We start from the raw sequence: 18184 nt of genomic DNA, 5'->3' as shown, positions 1-18184 counted from the left end.
TTTAAGAAAATTTCACTCGATAAACCATTTTTGTCCTGATTATGTATTCTTCCTGAAGGACTCCATATTATTTCTGTGACTTCTGTCCACAAGAAATGCCTGCTTAAAAGCACCCATGTCACAGTGGGAGCAGCTGCCATGTGGCTTCAAAGTACCCTCCCCAAAGTGACTGTCTGGCCTCAGCTTCCCCGAGGGGAAAATGTTCCCAGGCAATATACACACCCTCTTCACACCTTATCCGAGCTCACTCTTCGTCTGCCCTTCAGTCGACTATCCCAAACTTCCTTGGCAGAGCTGTGTTTAGCAATACAAACAGTGAACATCTTGTGTGCCTGCACAGCTTCGAGTAAACCAGGATGAGCCCATGGAAGATTACCCCCTGAAGGTAGAGGGGGGCAAAGAGGACGACTCCCGACGCTTTGGGATGGGCCAGACCACCAAAGACCAAATGAGGACCAACGTCATCAATGAGATCATAAGCACAGAGAGAGACTACATCAAGCACCTGAAGGACATTTGTGAGGTAAGGAATAAAAGGGGAAGGGACTGTGAGAACTTGGCTGAAGGATAATGGAGTATGTCCCAGTCTTGCCCAGAAAGGGACGCTAAGCAGGTAACTTTTCTGAAAAAGAGACTGTATTTTCACCGGTTCTGCTGAATGGTATTATATGCTCAGAAAACAGAAGACAATTCATTACAGCAAAATCCCAAATGCCTCTGCATTTGGAGCACTCACTTGTGCTCTGATTAAATGGAATTAATTGAATTTCCCAAGCCAGAGAAAAGTAAATGTCTAGCACTGCTGTCCTCTCTAATATATGTTCTGAGGTAATATAATCGGCAACTCCAGCCTTCAGGCAAGTCTTGCTCTGATCAAAACAACTGGGGGATGCTCAGCCAATTGGGTCCTTTACAGTCAAATATGCTGAATATTGTGACACCTCTTCTAACAGACATCCATTGTACACATTGGAGGAGTGGAGGTAGTTGGACTTTTTGTGGGAACAGAATTCTCCACTGCAATGGTACCAAAGTGGAGTGGCTCCCAGCAGAGGCAGCTGGGGCAAGGAGCACACACTTACAAACAACCCTCTCCTGCTGCAGTGTCCCCCCATCCCTTGGTGCTCTCCTCTGCCTGGAGTCAGTCAGGCAGCTCCTCACACAGGCACCCAAACCAGACCCACAACTGGACTTCAATGGTCTGAATCTACGAGTGCTGGGGTCAGAGCACCCCATTGCCTGCACACACATAAAGGGCTTTTCAGCAAGAGAGAAAGCAGCTCTGTGACTCCTTCAGGTGTGGGCTACAGCATCGCCCAGGGCTGCCAGGAGCCTGTGCCTTGGCTTCTGCTTCTATCATGTTTAGGGTAACACTAGAGGAAATAATAGTTAAACATGGGTACATCTCTGCAGGAAGCAAATACAGGAACCTGGTGTACATCTGACTGCAGTCCTTGAGGCTTTCTGTTGCCACAGAGCAGGTGCCCAGGAAGCTTTCCAATTTGGTTTTCTCCTAGGGCTACATTAAGCAGTGTCGCAAGAGAGCAGACATGTTTACGGAAGAACAGCTGAAGACAATCTTTGGGAATATTGAGGACATCTACAGGTGCCAGAAGAAATTTGTTAAAGCATTAGAGAAGAAATTTAACAAAGACCATCCACATTTGAGTGAGGTTGGATCATGCTTCTTGGAATACGTAAGTAAAATTGACTTCACGGGTAAGGGGTAGTAGCTGAGCATGGATTAAGCCAGAGGGTTTAGAAATTGATCTGACAGAACTGAAGCTTTCTTTAAAAAGACCCATCCAACCAAACTAAATGTTACCACCCCCCACCCTGGCCCTGTTCCACCACTCCCCACTTCCCAAAGAAATATCCAGTAGCTCTTGTGGCTGTGGAAAGAGCATTTTCAAAGCACCTCATCTTCTGAACACTGTAATTCCTGCCAGACCTTGGTACTTCAGACAAAATGTAGGAAGATTCCAAAATCTTGAGCGGGACCTGGGTTTGCAGTGATAATATTTTCAGGTCAGTGCAGGATCAGCTGTGGCTGCTCTGGGCTCTAAAAGCATTCAGCTGAGCTCAGACCAGGATATGTGGAAGTGTCTGGGTCTCTCAGATGAGCTGCAGGTGCTGAACCTGTTACACACCCTACCTGCCCCCAGCTTTAGGTCTCCGGGCTTGAGAGCCTGGGGAGGGGAGGACACAAATCACCAAACAGCTCCCTGTGCAGGGAACACACACAGGAGTCTGTGCTAGGGCATGGCCTGGGGAACATGGGCAGTAAATCCCTCCCTGTGCCTTGCAGCAAACGGAGTTTCAGATCTACTCCGAGTACTGCAACAACCACCCCAACGCCTGCATGGAGCTGTCGCGCCTCACCAAGGTGAACAAGTACGTTTACTTCTTCGAGGCCTTGAAGATCTGCAAGTACCCCCTGCAGCTGGCAGAGCTGCTCAAGTACACGGCCCAGGAGCACAGGTAACTCCAGCAGCCACGGGGCTTCCACTGCTGCTTCGAGGGGGGGGGAAGGGGCCAGGCTGCTCTCATGGAAGTGGGCTCGTGCTGAATCTTGCAAGGAGGGCAGTGACTAACTGCAGCCAACACCGCAATTCTTATGGGTTACCTTGTAGAAACCAGGAAAAAAAGTATTTTTATGTCAAATATGTAATTTTCCACTAGAGTAGCACTGAGGTTTCCTGTCATAGATCAAGAGTTACAAGGTCCACTTTAAAATGGCCCTTTTCTATTTTATTTGCTCATGTAGCTGTGATACCAGCACATGCATACTTTGGAGCTGCATGTTTCTGGTGGTGGTGTGGAGAACTTTGCCTCCAAAAGCGTTGGTTGAATATATCACAAAATGTCCATATAGCTACACTTCACCAGTGGGAAGTTGTGCCCTGCAGCAGTCAAGCCATGCACACTTGGTGCCCCATCAGGGCTGGCTCCAAAGCCTCCAAATCCATTGCTCAGCTTCAGGGGGAAGGCAGTACCTTTGGCTCAAACAACTGTCGCTTAATTAAGTATCTGAAAACATGAAAAATCTGTATAAAAGTATGGATATTGGTCCATTGTGGTTTGACTTAATTTCACCTTCCTAATTGCAGCCCTGGTACTTCCCAGAATGGTTTTAAGCATGTCTTGTTAAATCTCTAAGCATGTTGTCTGAAGCTGACCTCGGAGCAGAAAGCTCGTTAATGAAGTGCACAGATGTTTTGAGAGTTGCCTTAGAGCCAAGTTGGGCAGCTCAGCTCCTTCCCAGCTGCTCTGAACTCAGCAGAAGTAGCTGGTGGCCACAGATGGTGTGTGGGGGAGGGCAGATCAGCCTCTGTCCTACCGTGCCAGATAAGCCATCAGCTCCTGTTTGAAACAAGCCAGTTACTGTTGAACTGCTCCACCTCTGCACCAGAGATCAGTCCCTGCATGGAAACAGCAGCACTGTGAATAAGTTGTATTATGTTGCAGAAAGAAAATGAGACTTGGAAAGCCCTGGAGGTTCTTCCAGCAGTTCGTATTTACATCTCTGTAGCTAAATTTGATTCCTTACCCCCTTCCCTTCCCCAAAGGTGGCCTAGATTTGTTACCAGACCATAAGTTGTGCCTCAAAACCAGTGAGTGTCTGAGAAGCTGCCACAGGAACAGGTGCTTCTGATTCCAGCACAGAACAGCTGGGACAGACTGCAAGTGGAACTCCTGGTTTCAGTCCAGCTCCGTGCTAGGCCGCTCTCCTGTGGAGTGTAGGTACAACACCCATGTGCTGTTTTCCCCAGCCTAACGCCTCTGCCCCTCCCCAGGGATTTTAAAGATGTCGAGGCTGCCTTAAACGCCATGAAGAACGTAGCTCGGCTCATCAACGAGAGGAAGCGGCGGCTGGAGAACATCGACAAAATCGCTCAGTGGCAGAGCTCCATAGAGGACTGGGAGGTAGGAGACTTCCCTGCCCAAGGAATGAGCTGTTCTACCTTGCTCCTCTTCTGCCCTTCCCACAGCTTCTCCCTACAGTGACATCTCACTGTCTAGCCCTACCTCAGCTCTCTGCCCATCTTTGTGGGGAGTCTTTTATTTTTTATTTAAACAGATATTATCTTTTAGTACAATTAAGCAGGTCTAGCATGTAATGTGGCTAGACCAGCTGCCTTTGCATGTTCCCTGGGATTTTTGCTTCCCTGATTTTCCTTGCAGAATGAAATCAGCATGTAGGTTAGTGAAATTCTATTATTTTTCTCTTGCCCCCCATTTTATCTTGAGTGACTTCAAACTCTCAAGATGGGCAGACTTTCCCCTTAATTCTTAATAAGCCAGGTTATTGTTGCAGAAAGGCAAGTTTGAGCATAGTGACAGAGGAAACCAAGGTTCCCTGTAGACCCATTAAAAAACTGCTAAATAAAACAAACAAAATACTAATTTCCTAAATACTAGATTCAATAAACCCACACTGTCTCCCTGCCTGAGGATGTCAGGCTAAATTCTTAGCTCCCTGCTTATGCCTCCTTTGTCTGGGAGGGAGCAGCTTTCCTGAGCAGACTCCCTGGAAAAGGAGATTTTAAAAAATTTAGAAGGCTATTGTTCTTATCAAATTCAGCTTCCATTCCCTGGGTGCCAAGGGCACAGTGTCTTCCTGATGTGACAAGGACTGTCCTCCAGCACAGAGGCTCTCCCTCATTTCCAGGTGAATTCTGTTGGCAGGAATTCAGGCCTCTCAGCCAAGCTGAGGTTCTCCTGTAGGGCTACAGGTTCCCACTTTCAGATGGCTGAGCCCAGCTTGTTCTTTGTGCTGTTCTCAGGGAGAAGATGTCCTAGTCAGAAGCTCAGAACTCATCTATTCTGGGGAATTAGCCAAAATCTCCCACCCTCAAGCCAAGAGCCAACAGAGGATGTTCTTCCTCTTCGATCACCAGCTTGTCTGCTGCAAGAAGGTAACCCATGAATGCTGGCTACTGCTGTGCTGATGGATTTAAGTGAGCTCCCTCTCTATCCCTTTGTTTCCTTAATGCTTCCTGGCCTCATGCCTCCTGGCACTGAGCCTTCTCTGTGCATTCCTTGCAGTCTTTTTTCTGAGGTCCTGGGGTGTTCTGTGCACCTGAGCAAAGCAATCAGCTACTGGCCTAATTGTCACAGCAAAAGAGGAAAGCATTGCACTGCTTCTGGGGTTAGTGTGGGGTTATTCTATACTACTCAGTTATGAGTGTTGTCACACAATTTCTTTTAACTACCTTGTTTTTCAACTGAACTTCCACCTTAGTGTTGTATTCAGAAAAAGCTGCAGATTCAATGAACAGCTGTGGGCCTTGGCAGTCAGTAAGGCCATGTTAACAGCACATGTAAGTCTGTAAGTACAGCTCATGCTGTTTCCCCTAAGCTGAGTAATAAAATCTTCCTTCTCGGAGCCAGTGAACGGTATCTTCCTCTGGAATTTCAGAACTGAATGTGCCGATTATTTTTTTGCATATTCCACGGCATGCAGGTAGCTCCAGTTAACTTAGGCACGGAAATCACTGTTCTCAAAGTTACTTTTCATTGTCAACAAAAAAACAAGAGCTAGTTAGTATTTTTGGTTTTCTTTTTAACTGGAACTGAAGGATTCAAATAGTGTTTTCTGACAGAGGCTTAATGAGGATTTGGGATCACGTGTAATACCCAAGCTTTCTTCACGACAGACACCAGCCTGTCCTGACCCCACAAGCCATGTGGTTCCCAACAGTGCCCACAGCAGCTCAGCACTCTGCAGTTCCACAGATTCAAATCCAGTATTCATTTCTTTTACAGGACTGTAAAGGTACCAGGAAGATGAAATGCTCCATTATTTCCAAGAAACAGCAACATCTGTTGTGATCTCTCTTACAGGACCTTCTGCGCAGGGACATCTTGTATTATAAGAGTCGGATCAACATGGATGACATGGAAATACTGGATGTAGAAGATGGGAAGGACAAGGACTTCAATATCAGTGTGAAAAATGCATTTAAGCTGCACTGCCGCGACACTGAGGAAGTCCATTTATTCTGTGCAAAAAAGCCCGAGCAGAAACAGCGCTGGCTGAAGGCATTTGAGAATGAAAGGAGGCAGGTGCAGCTCGACCAGGAGACAGGTATGGAAGCAGCAATGCTCAGATACTGGAGTTTTTTTAATTATTAGTATTATTTTTGGGTTTTCATCTTTTTTTACTGACCAGCTAATGCCTGAGGAGTGAAAGGGTGGGAAGCCAGTCCATGCTGCAGTGCAGCTCTGGGCTGCTGAATTGCATATTCTGAATGAATCTGTGCAATTGAAAAACTGCAAACCACCACGAGCCAACACTGCTGTTTGTCCTCAGGGAGGCTGATGTGTTTTAAGGAGTTCAAGCAGGGCTGACAAAATAGTCAATACATTACATACAGGGTCCAGAACAGTATGAGGGCCCAACGTGGAGGTGTCTATACAGAACAGCTTCAGTCAAGGGTTCTCACTGTAAAAGAGGGTTTGTGTTGTTTTGTCGAAATCCTTTTTAATTCAGCCTCGTGTGCTCTCTAAGATTTCAGCCACCACAGGCCTGGACTGGCTTCTCCTCCCAGTGAGGAGGGGGGTAGGCAGGGGGTAGGCCAGGGGTAGGCAGCAAACCCTGCATGGGAGGTGTTTGTGCAGCACAGCACAGGCCAGGGGGAGCAGGCTCTGCCCTCCCAGCCTTGGCAGTAATTGTGGCCTCTCACCTCAGGCATTTGCCTACCCCTGTCTTGCCCTGAGGTACAAAATGATGACCTGCTGCTGACAAAAATCTGCTTTATCTTCCAGGTTTTTCAATCACAGAGGTGCAGAAAAAGCAGGCAATGCTGAATGCCAGTAAGCAGCACCATGCTGGGAAGCCCAAGGGTGAGTTACACCTGAACACAGGAACACTGTGAGAATAGGGGGTCTACATGGGAGTGGTTTCAGTGAAGTGGCATTAACAAACTCTTGAGAAGGCCAGATGGTGACAATCTGCACTACAGTTCCTGGTAGACTGAGATGGCTGGAATCAGGAGACTCTTCCTAACTCCAGGAGAGCCACTTTGCAAATAATCATCACTCTGCCAAAACCCAGCAGCTTCTGCTCCAAGGCCAGTGCAACAGCCTCTCCCTGGGAGCCAGGCTCTCCCAGCAGTATGGCATTCCCTTTGGCAAAAGGCAAGTTTTGTAGTAATCCCCATGATGCACAGAGGCCACTGCAGCAGGGACTGTTCCTGCCTGGGCACTTGTGCCTGTGGAAGATGCTCTGAAACTTGCAATTTGGGCAGAGTGCCAGGCATAGGGACCATGCTTGAGCAGAGCTCTTTGTTCTTGTCCTGTCAGAGACAATGACAATTAGCAACAGCCAGGGGAGAGGGAAGTCAAGCAAAAAAAAGGAAGGTTCCTGTGCCCACAGCACTGCTGGCTGAAGAGAGCCCTGTTGATACCACACTGCCCTTCTCTCTGTTCAGAGCAAGAGGTGCCACTTGGCTTCCTCTGAACCCACAGAGGCAACCACTTCCTCTTGGTGGTACCAGCCAGCACTTAAAGCCCAGCCACATTTCCTGAAAGCTTGGCTAAATGTCAAAATACATCAGAAATAAGATTTGTCTGCAAACAGGGAAGTTTGGAAGAAGGCCAGACCATGCTAACAGAGAAAAGCCCTTGGGGCACAGCATTAGAGGAGAGTGCACAGGCCAGCCTTGTCCACCACACAGGCACTGACCATTCCTACTCAGAAATCCAGCCCAGGAGGCTGTAACAGGCAGCAGCAGCAGCACTTGCACAGCAGCTGCTTCTCCCAGCACAGCCAAAAGCACCAGTTAAGTCTGTCACCAGTCATGAGCTGTAGCTCTTTAGCCCTGCTGTCATGATGGCAGAACACCTGACAGTTGTGCAGCACATTTCTGGGCCTTCCACAGGAGCCCTAATCCTAAAAGACACTGCTGAAAGTAAGGATAAACTAAAGGAAAGGTAACAGTAAGCCAAACCCAATTCACAGCCCTGCAGCTTTAATGGGGACTGGGGAAGATAGTGGAGTGGGGGGAAAGGAGCTGTGTTCAACTAACATGCTTCCCATCTCCTCCTCCTCTTCCCAGCCATCACCAGGCCCTACTATGACTTCCTGATGCGGCAGAAGCATCCCACCCTGCCCACCACGCTCCCTCAGCAGCAGGTCTTCATGCTGGCAGAGCCCAAGCGCAAGCCCTCGAACTTCTGGCAGAACATCAGCAGGCTGACACCCTTCCGGAAATAGGGGCAGCCCCGTGTTTGTGCCTGAACCCCTTCTGAGAAAGCACTTTATCCATCAGTCCTGGGAAGTGGAGCCCAGGTTCATCCAATCCTTTGTTTACAGAGGATGGCACATGTGCTCCTGCCTTCCCTATTTATTTTGCAGCCCAACTGACCGTGCTGGCTCCGAGGTGAGGCCGTGTGGGCGCTGGCACACCCGCGTGCATCAGTGCCAGTGCCACGGAGCCAGCCCTGCACGGTGCCCTGCAGGCAAAGCTCCAGGAGCGCGCAGCAGGGAGCTGGACAGGCTGCAGCCCAAGAGATTTTGCTTGTCAGCTGTATTTGGACTCATTCCTTCCTGCTGTGCCCACCACTGCTGGCTGGCAGCTGTCACAGAGAATGGCAGCTGATGGACCCACTGGCCCCGTGGCCACTGCTGTGCTCAGAACAGTTCAGAGTCCATGAAGAGGAGGGAAAAACCCTTCTGCTCTGCCCACCCCCATACCCTGCATTTCTCAGAGATATGATCCTCCTCCATGTGTCCAACTAACGCAGCAGCCTCTGCAGGCACTCAGAGCACAGTGAGCACTGCACTGTGACCTCCTCCCTTCCTTTAGTCCAACACCACCGGTGAGCGATGTCCTACATTAAACTGTGCCAACCTGCAGCATGAGTCAAGTCGAAGAATCTTTCTAGTGGGTTTGAGTCACATAAGTTAGAGAAAAATGTGCCTAATTAATACCATACTCAATTCCTTAGATTCTCATCTCTCCATCATTCTGCCATATTTCCTGGCCAATGAAAATGCTCATTGTTTGTAATGTGTTTATTTATGGTAAAAATCAGAACTGTGTATTTTGTAAGTCTGTAATTGTTCTTGTCAGATGTTGTTAACTTGATGCCTGTTTTGTCTGTTTTTCTTTTCCTTTTTTAAAGAAAGGTCAATATTTGCAAACCTAGCTCCCAGAAGTCAGAGTCTGCTGTTCAACTCTGAAACATCACTGTTATGCAAAATTCAAAGCGTGTTACTGACACTTTTAAAAATGGAAAACCACTTTATAAAGGCCTAAATTTGGCATAAAGAGCCTCAGTTTAAGTACCCGAGTTTCAAACAATGGCCAAAAAGAATGAATTTAAACCTTGGTTAGCAAAAGGAAAGATTTGCCTTACCATAGTGAGAGTTAGAAGCCATACTGACTGAATTCCCTAGATTAGGAGACATCCTGCGACAGTGGAAGGAAGACACCTGCTCATTCCAACTCAAGTGTGAGTGAGCACTAACTGTCTGCAGAGCTCAGAAATCCAGTGTTTGTGGATGCTGTAGCTGACCAAAGTCTGGTCATCCAGGGATATCTGAATTCAGTAGCATGTACAAAGTCCTTCTTGCACTATATCTTCCCCCTAAGACCAGGGGCAACATTTAATTTCATAAAGAAACTTGTAAAAGTGACTCTCAGCCTGTGTTTGTCTCCAGCATGTCTATCTGTGTGAACTTGTTTCTTTTCAAAGGCACTGTGGGGATTGTGTTCTTGCAGCTCCACAAGTGGCTCCATAGGGGCTGTGCCAGAAGGTGACCGCAGAGCAGCCATCCTGCAGAGGGACAGCGGGGACACAGGGATCTGACCAGAGGGTCCTTCTCTGCTCTGGACAGGACACTGGGTCAATGCTGGGGGGATGGGGGGGGGGGGGGGGGGGGGGGAAAGGAAAAAGAAAAAAAAAATTAAAAAAACACTAAGAAGCCACTGAGATCAGGCAGCTACAGCAGTGTTAGCACCACGGACGCACACAGACACACACCCCAAGAGACACACATGGGGACACTGAAAGACACCCAGAGGCACACATGGCCCAGAAGACACACCAAGGCACAGCCAGGCATGTACAGACACCCACACAGGGTGATGGTGACCAAGAGACCCTGACACACGGGTATGTCAGACAGCTGCAGCCAGCACCACTCAGTAACAGAAGGCAATTATCATTTCTGTGTTTACCCTAAGTGTCTGCACCCTCCTTTCCTTATCCATGGCATGTTTGTTTTGATTGGCCAGGAAGAAAACCTGTTGGCACTAAAATTACCAATTTTCTGAGCTTATCATCAGCTTTGTAGTAAGTGGAGAGGGGTAGAGGGGCAGAGGACAATCCCCTCCCCGATACAGGATCACACCCCACACCTCCCACACTGAGCATGGCCAGCTGTGACAATGCATCACATTGCTCATTATCTTGACCAGTTGCTACCTGGGTACACTCAAGGATGATTCTCCTAAAAGCTCTTTATACCCCTACTCAAAACCACTCTGGCCCCAGTGTGAAGGAAGTGCTGACATCTATTCAAAGCTCCCCCTTGCTGCAATGTCTGATCTGGTTTTAGGCAGAATGTTGTTTAATATACTCAACTTTACATCTACAATGAAGTCACTCTGGTAGAAATCCTCACCTCTTCTCCCAAGGGAAATGGGGTGACGGGGCACAGGACTGTGGAGTGCAGCAGCTGTGAAGTGCAACAACCATGCCCCCGCTGGAACACACACAGGAATTGGCTACTATTCATATGTGTAGCAATACTCTGAACAGTAAATATGCATCAAGTGGTTAAAATAATCACATCAGTTATCAGCTCTTCCAGAACTGGCTTAATCTCTGACCGGTGTGCACAAAGGATTTACAGAGATTCTTTTTTTTACAGAAATTTTTGAAGTGCCAACCCAGACTTCTCTGGCCAGACAGCATCCCAGTCAATGGACAGTTAATTACTTTTGGAAGAATTCTAGTCTCCACTTGATTATCAGTACTCTTTCTAAAAAGTGTCCTCAGTTGGGATTCTAGTCTTGCACACCACATTTGGAGCTAGGATCCAATCCCCTATGCAAGACTGAGATCAGGTAAAAAAGCTGATCACACAAAGTGGTGGAGTTACAGCATCAACACAGAGAAACAGGTAAGGCTCACACCCTTGGTGCACAACATGCCCACCCCACAGACTGCTTTGAAGAGGATTTCATCATAAAATACCATCCTTTAATAGCCATCACCACTTCCCAATTCTTCCCACAACCCTCAGTGTTTCCTGAACAAACTGTCACAGATCATGTGCAACCTCCTTAGATTTTAAGTGATTAGACACTCAAAAGTTATCTCATCCCCCAAGTTACTCATTAAATGGCAAAGTGCACCCGTGTGTGAGATGGTGGTAACAGATTAACCAACCCCAGAGTTCCCTCCTACTTCCCCTGGCATTTAGATTTGGACTGGGGTTACTCCCATTGTTCTGCCAATGAACAGTACCAGGGTGAACTCATGTGCAGGCCGGAGTGGGGGTGTGCACAGAGAGCAGATCCCAAGGGCATCAGCTAAACTTGTGGTAATGGGGTTTCTGGTGTATGAACAACAGGTCAAGTACAGCCTCTGACAAGCTCTCTGAGCTAAATGGACAACACCATCATGCCAGTTCCACAAGAAGAATCAGAGCCGTGAGACATCAGCATCCTTTTCTCTGGAGCTGAACCTTCAACAGGGGCCAGAAATGCAGATTTGCATACAAAACAAACTGAAGCTCCTGACACGAGTCTGAATACCACCAATCCTTCTGGATTTCAGGGTAGAACCACCTGAACTACTCAGAAAAACAGTTCTGCATTGAGTTACATAAAGAGGACAAAGAGGTTGAGTCAGGAGTGGTTTGGGGTTTTTTTCTTTAGGGGTGTTGGCTCTATCTGTTCCTCTCCTTCTGTAACTATCCCATTTAGGAAGCTTCTTATAAAACCATCCATGTTCTTAGGTTCTTAATGACCCAAATCTGCCCAGATTTCATTTGGTCAAATAAAACACAGAATTATGTAAAGCATGTGAATCAAAGAATGATTTCCTGAAGGTACCACTTAAGTGAAGAGAACCAGTGGCTGCTAAATAACGAAGTTTCTGTTCTGACCCAAAAAAAAGGGAAAAAAAAAAGAATATTTTGAAGTATTAGTTTAGAATACCTGATTCAGACACTGTGGGTACATACACTGTTCAAGTTCTAATAGCATCAACCCCAGCACAAACTGTCTTTGTCCTAACTCAAAGTCAGAACTAGGTCAATTCCCATGGAGAGGAAACTTCCCCCAAAGCAGCCTTTAATATCTTTCCTGTTTTGTCCATTCCTGAAGGACAGTGGGGTGTCAGCTGGGGAGAAGCCCCATCTGTGTCCAGCACTGAGTCCACTGCAGGAGATTCCCACTGTCCAGGACACTGCTCTGCAAGCCAGCACAGCACTCCATCATCCACGAGCCAACCATGTGCCAACCACCTGCACCTGGGTGTCCCAACAGTTTCCTGAAAACACCTGAAAACCAGGCCTCACCATCACCAACAGGGCTAACTCAGAATCAAGGCACCAGCGAGTAACAAAAGAATCTCAGCTTCAGACTGAAAATACTTCATTTCTTGGGATGCCAGAATGACAGAAATTAGCTTTTTAAAATAAAAAGGCCTTTCACCTGATATGTCAAAATATCAGGCTGAGCTCCTCCAGATTAACTGTAGTGGAAGCACATCTTCATTTAAACAGCATCATTCAAGAAGTCTGTGGCAAGACTGGTATGCAAGTATCAGTCTTTTGAACAAGTACTGCACCACTCACCACCCAGACTCTGCAGCTGTCAGCGCCTGGGAGGTGGGACAGCATCCAGCAAGTGCTAATTTCTTCTTTATTGTTATTACTCCAATTGTTGTTGTAATTCTCCTGTCAAGTTTCACTATGTACCTGCTCATGAGGGTTATGGCAATTGCAAAGCCCATTTGGACAGTGAATATAGTAGAACAGTAACTCCTAAAGCTTTAAGGAGGGAACTACTCACACCTCATCCAACTGCTGGAGGCTAAGCCTGTGCCTGCTGCTACTCACATTCTCTACCAAAGTGGGCAGGACTTGCCACTGCGGCTGCCATCAGCAGTACCACACTGGTACGACCCAAATATCAACTATAATGTCCTGTACCAGCAGAAACTCCCTGTTCCAGAGCTCCCAGCCTAAACAAAGCTGTATGGTCAGGTCTTCAGGTAAGTAATGGGTTAAAGAATAAGCACTCTGACAGTGGATAAAAATCATCTGAAAAAAATGGAAGTGTTTTCAGCTGATTTTAACCCCCTGAAAGCACCGTGGTGCTCTTTTAGTTGGACAGTGTGGGGAGGGAAACAATCTTCCAGGCTGCAGAGACCAATCAGTGCAGCTTGTGTCAGAGCGAAGGCAGTGCTAAGTGGGAGCCAGCAGTGTGACCTGGCAGTAATGCCTCCTGCACACCCTGCCAGAGCTACACAGGCAGGGGATTGCAGCTCAGGGCAGCAGCCTGGAGGCACGCGGCTTTGGCAGTAATGCCTCCTGCACACCCTGCCAGAGCTACACAGGCAGGGGATTGCAGCTCAGGGCAGCAGCCTGGAGTCACCTGCTTTTCCACTCACAGCCACACAGCTGCAGGCTCTGGAGAAGCCAAAGGGTGCTCCTTCCCAGCCACACAGCAATCCCAGCTTGCCCTGCCTTGCCATTAACACCTCACACTTAATTTCTCCCGTGTCTCTCACACATTTCCTTAACAAGCTACATCACTAAAATCCCATGGCTTTGGCAGTGCTGGCAGTTCTAGGAAAAATGCAGGCTGCTTGTTCTTTTTGCTTAGCACTCCTGTCATCTTTCCTCCTGCAACTACACCCCTCCTTCCCGCACATCCTGAGCTTCTCTTTTGCACAAGTTTGCTACCAAAGCAGCTCCCTGTTTCACAGCCTGTGCAAATGAAATACCTGTGGTACTTACCCCAGAGCTGTGTACCTTTGTGTGTGACTGCTTACATTTACAGTTGTGAGATGGGAAATAAACAAGCTATCAACTTTAAGTCTTGTATAATTCTGTAATCCTCCCATAAAGCAGTAACTACTGACTATACAGCATCAGCCTTTGTATCTGCCATAACCCCACGGAGCTACGTAACAGCATTCTGCTTGGAAGTTCCTTCTAACCTTCCACACCTACTTCTTTCCCTTTTCTCCTAAGCAGCACCCACTCATTACCCGGGCTTGATAATAATTTGTGGCTCTTTTTCTTTAACCTCTAGCAACCTGAAATAATATACCTGCTATCTAAATCACACCATCAAGAAAAACCTTATCCCCAAACACAGCCACATGTTCACTGAAGCAGAGGGAACTGCATTTGAGCTCAACTGGGAACTTCACATTATTACAATTCTTACAAGGCTGGCAAAAGCAAAACTTGGGGAAGGCGTGCTCCCCTCCTCCTTTCTGAAGCATCAGTTTGTCCACATATTTTACCTTTCTTGCCCAGAAAAGAAAAAGCTATTGTTAAACACTACAAAGTAGATTACTATAGCCCAAAAATGAAGGTCCAGCTGTGGTAATTTAAGCTGACAGCTGAGCTGCTCAGTTTCAAGTTCTATCACATTTGCATTGGAAGTATCTCTTAGCCCACTAAGGACCACAGCTGTGGGTTCCTTGTACCCACAATGCTCAACAGCCTCCCCTCTACATCTGCCATTCTCCCTGTGACACAACCCAGCTTCCCACAGCTACCAAGGACTTCTGGCTGCTGTTTAAAATAAACATTAAAAACCTAAAGTGGTCACATGGCTTCCATTCTATTCTGGATGATTGAGGCAGGATAGGTAATAGCCTGATGGATACTGAAATAAAATCCTGGAGAGCACTTAGCCTCCGACACACAAGTCATCCATTTTATCCATGCAATTCAGCAACACCTTCCACTCCTACACAAAAATATCCCCATCTAAGTAATAATGAATACATCATTCCTGATTCCGAGGGAGCTCGCCAATGAAACTATTTCTGTTACCTGACTTTGTTTACAGCAAGCCATGGAGTTTAGAACCTAAAGCAAGATGTTAGAAACAGCAAATTTTAGTTTTGCCCATAATTAGTTACAGGAAAACTTGAAACTCAAATCTTCTTGCCTGATTTCTACCAATCACTAACTGAGCAGATACCTTCTGGGAAGGGGCTCTGGCTGTCCTCAGATGTTCAAAGCTGCCCCTAAATAAGGGTGTGCTTATCAATACATCTGACCTCCACAGCAAGTAATCAATAGTCACTCGTCAGTGAGGTGGAGGGTAACACACATTACACTGCCACTGCAAAATCAATCTGGCAAGAGCGAAAAGTCAAACTGCTACTGACCCATCATTTTGGCAGTTCCATGGATACATTCAGAACCACCATGAAAGAAACTCTACATAGATACTTAAGAGTTCAGTACCATGTCCTTACAAGTGTTGAATACAGTACAAAGTCATGTTTCACAGCATGAGACTCCCAGGAGAACAGGTACATCAGAATCCCTCTAGCCCAAGAGTGATCAGGACCATTCTGAAGAACAGCTTTTCCCTTTATAGCATACCAGATTTCAGCAACCCACTGGTTGAGGATTATGAATTTTCATTAGCTGCAGTGCTCTGCAAAAAACCCACTCCCAAACCTATCAACCTGTAACATGAAAGCAATCCCAGGATAACTGACCAACAATTAGCTTGAGGTAAAACACATGGAAAAAAATCTGTCCATGGTAGCCCTGGTGCTCGGCTACAATTTTAGAAGCTCAACTACTTAAAACTACCTGTAGCAATAATCCTGACAACGAAACACTATTCCTGCAGATTGATGCAGTCACGTTGCACCTTCCTCTTCCATGTGTTGCTTTTTTCCAGAAGGTTACCAGGTAAGTTATTGTTATTTTTGGAGACCTACAATAAATGAAAATAGCCAGTTAGTTCAAGCAGCTTAGTTCTGTTCCCCCAAAATACACATAATTCCATTTTAACATTAGAGCTTTACAACCACCCACACACTGAAGAAATAGGATAATTACCCACACTTCACACCTACTCTGCTCTTTTCCTTCTGGGGAACACTCAAGACACTGATTTATAACAGCTTTCTGCTCAGGGGCTGTCACCTCTCCAATCAAACAGCATGGATTTGGTACGAAGCAAATGCTGAAGTATTGTCAAATTCTACATCTGTTCCATTTCCTTTGTTTTAAACTATAAAATAAAACCTCCCAAACCCCAGGAAATGTCTCAAAAGGGAACAAGGCAGAGTTGCACATCTTTACCATACTCTCAGACAGGACAACTTAGGGCAGCTTACTCCCCAGTGAGGAGCCTTTGCCACTGTGTTCTGTTAGGCATCAAGAAACCTCACCGAGAAAAGTCACTGAACCCATTTCAGCATTTGCTTTGCTTCCATCAATCACCAGATTCCATGAGATTGAAGAGTTTAAATGCACCATACTGTTCCCCAGCACAGAATGTTTTCCGGAAGGATGTCACCAAAGACAATAGGAAAGAAACCACAATAAGCAACACAAGTCAATCTTTATTGAAAACTGAAGTATTAATACATAACAATTCTTGTTACAATAAACGTGCTTTTAAGAATTTAAACTTGAGCTCATCTACTCATTGAATTGCATAAAAAATAAAAAAGTATGAATTTTCACAATTGAACTGGCTCAGAATGGAATCTCCACTCTTTGTGTTGATGCAATAGTTCAATGCAGGAGTGAGTGATGCCTTAAAACTTATTCTGGAAGACAACATTGACCTAAACTTAAAAAAAAAAAAAAAAGTACCAATACAACTGTTCCTAAGACAGTTTTAAAAAAAGTCATAAAAAGGAAACCTGTGTCTATTTCATAACAAACATGGAAAACTATTACTGGGGCCTCTTGTACTTCCATTGCATGCACTCACTTTTTTAGATCTTAAGACAGGAGGGCAGCCAATAATAGCATTACAATTAAAAAAACCCACTAACAAATCCCTTCTACTTAAAACAAGTCTGTACAGCAGCCAGCTAAAAAAGCTTTCCCAGTTTGCCTGCTAAGTGCCCAAAAGTCACAATCAGTTTAGAAAAGTCATGGTCATTTTCTTGATGTTGAAACTTCAGGGCCCATAAATTGTCTAGAGTACTTTTAAAAATCACAAATGGACCCTTACTACGTTTGAAGTTCAGATGTTTCAGTGTTATATGCAACCTGCACAAGAAAAGGTTTCTTGTCCCCAGATAAGCACTGTTCCTCTTCCCTCTCTTGTGCCTACAGGACACTCCTCACCTGCCCTCAGCACCCCGGGCAGAGGTGCTCCCAGCCTGCCCAGAGTCCCTGCTCCTTCCCAGTAGATGTGGGAACCAGCTCGACTCTGGGCCAGCCCTGGTGCACAAGCTGCCCAACCCTGCTGCAGGTGTTCCTGGCCCGTGGCATTTTACCTCCTCAGCGTGAGGGGCTCTGCAGGAAGCCTAGAGCTGATACAACACAGGATTAGAAACTGACACTTCTTAATGAGAATAACGTGAACAAGCGGAAATTGCCATGTCTTTTACAGCCTGCACAAAGCCTGGCCCACAGGGCTGAGGAGCCTGCCTGGACTGACACATGCTGGAGCAGGCTGGGGCAGATCAGGGCTATTTCCTAAGGAACACTGCACAAACATAGCCCGGGCAGCCACGGACCAGGCACAGCCACAGCATCTGTCCCGTCCCTCAAGCTCCAGCTGAAGCATCACTATTGCTCACGCTCCTAAGATGGGAGTTTTCACACACATGGTAGTCACCACTCCTGGCATGAGTTTGACCCTAGAGTTAGGTGGTGGTATCAGATTGCTGCGCTTACCTATTTGAGCAAAACCCAAATGAACGGTGTGGAATACTGTGCTGAAGCACTGGGGAGTGATTCCAAGTCAGTGCTCTTGCCTTCCTACCCAAGGAGCAGTGAAGGCAGAACGCTCCATGGAGAGCAGCCAATGCTGAGTACCCTGGTGCAGCTCTGTACCATCAGCTACCCTGACAACACTAACACACAGTGGTACTTACGGGTGGTGGTTTGCTTCTGTTGTTTGGTTCGCTTTTTCAGTGGATGAAGCAATACAAGGAAGAACTTCAACTAAAATAAAGGACTTTTTTCATCTACCACTGCATCTAAGCA

The 18184-nt window shown here is 46.5% G+C and overlaps 1 protein-coding gene across 1 annotated transcript in view; it reads left to right on the top strand.

The window, feature by feature from the left end:
• Positions 1–9657, top strand: part of ARHGEF4 (Rho guanine nucleotide exchange factor 4) — a 213718-nt gene extending 204061 nt beyond the window's left edge. The window contains exons 9-16 of the mRNA XM_017728791.1: positions 341–523; positions 1518–1697; positions 2309–2481; positions 3798–3927; positions 4788–4919; positions 5848–6091; positions 6772–6849; positions 8064–9657. Coding sequence (XP_017584280.1) covers positions 341–523; positions 1518–1697; positions 2309–2481; positions 3798–3927; positions 4788–4919; positions 5848–6091; positions 6772–6849; positions 8064–8221 — 1278 coding nt within the window. The 3' untranslated portion in view covers positions 8222–9657. The remainder of the gene's footprint in view (positions 1–340; positions 524–1517; positions 1698–2308; positions 2482–3797; positions 3928–4787; positions 4920–5847; positions 6092–6771; positions 6850–8063) is intronic.
• The last annotated feature ends 8527 nt before the right edge of the window (positions 9658–18184 follow it).

Source organism: Corvus brachyrhynchos, unplaced genomic scaffold, assembly GCF_000691975.1.
Source record: "Corvus brachyrhynchos isolate BGI_N302 unplaced genomic scaffold, ASM69197v1 scaffold223, whole genome shotgun sequence".
Lineage (NCBI taxonomy): Eukaryota > Metazoa > Chordata > Aves > Passeriformes > Corvidae > Corvus > Corvus brachyrhynchos.
This window is presented reverse-complemented; position numbering and strand designations above follow the sequence as displayed.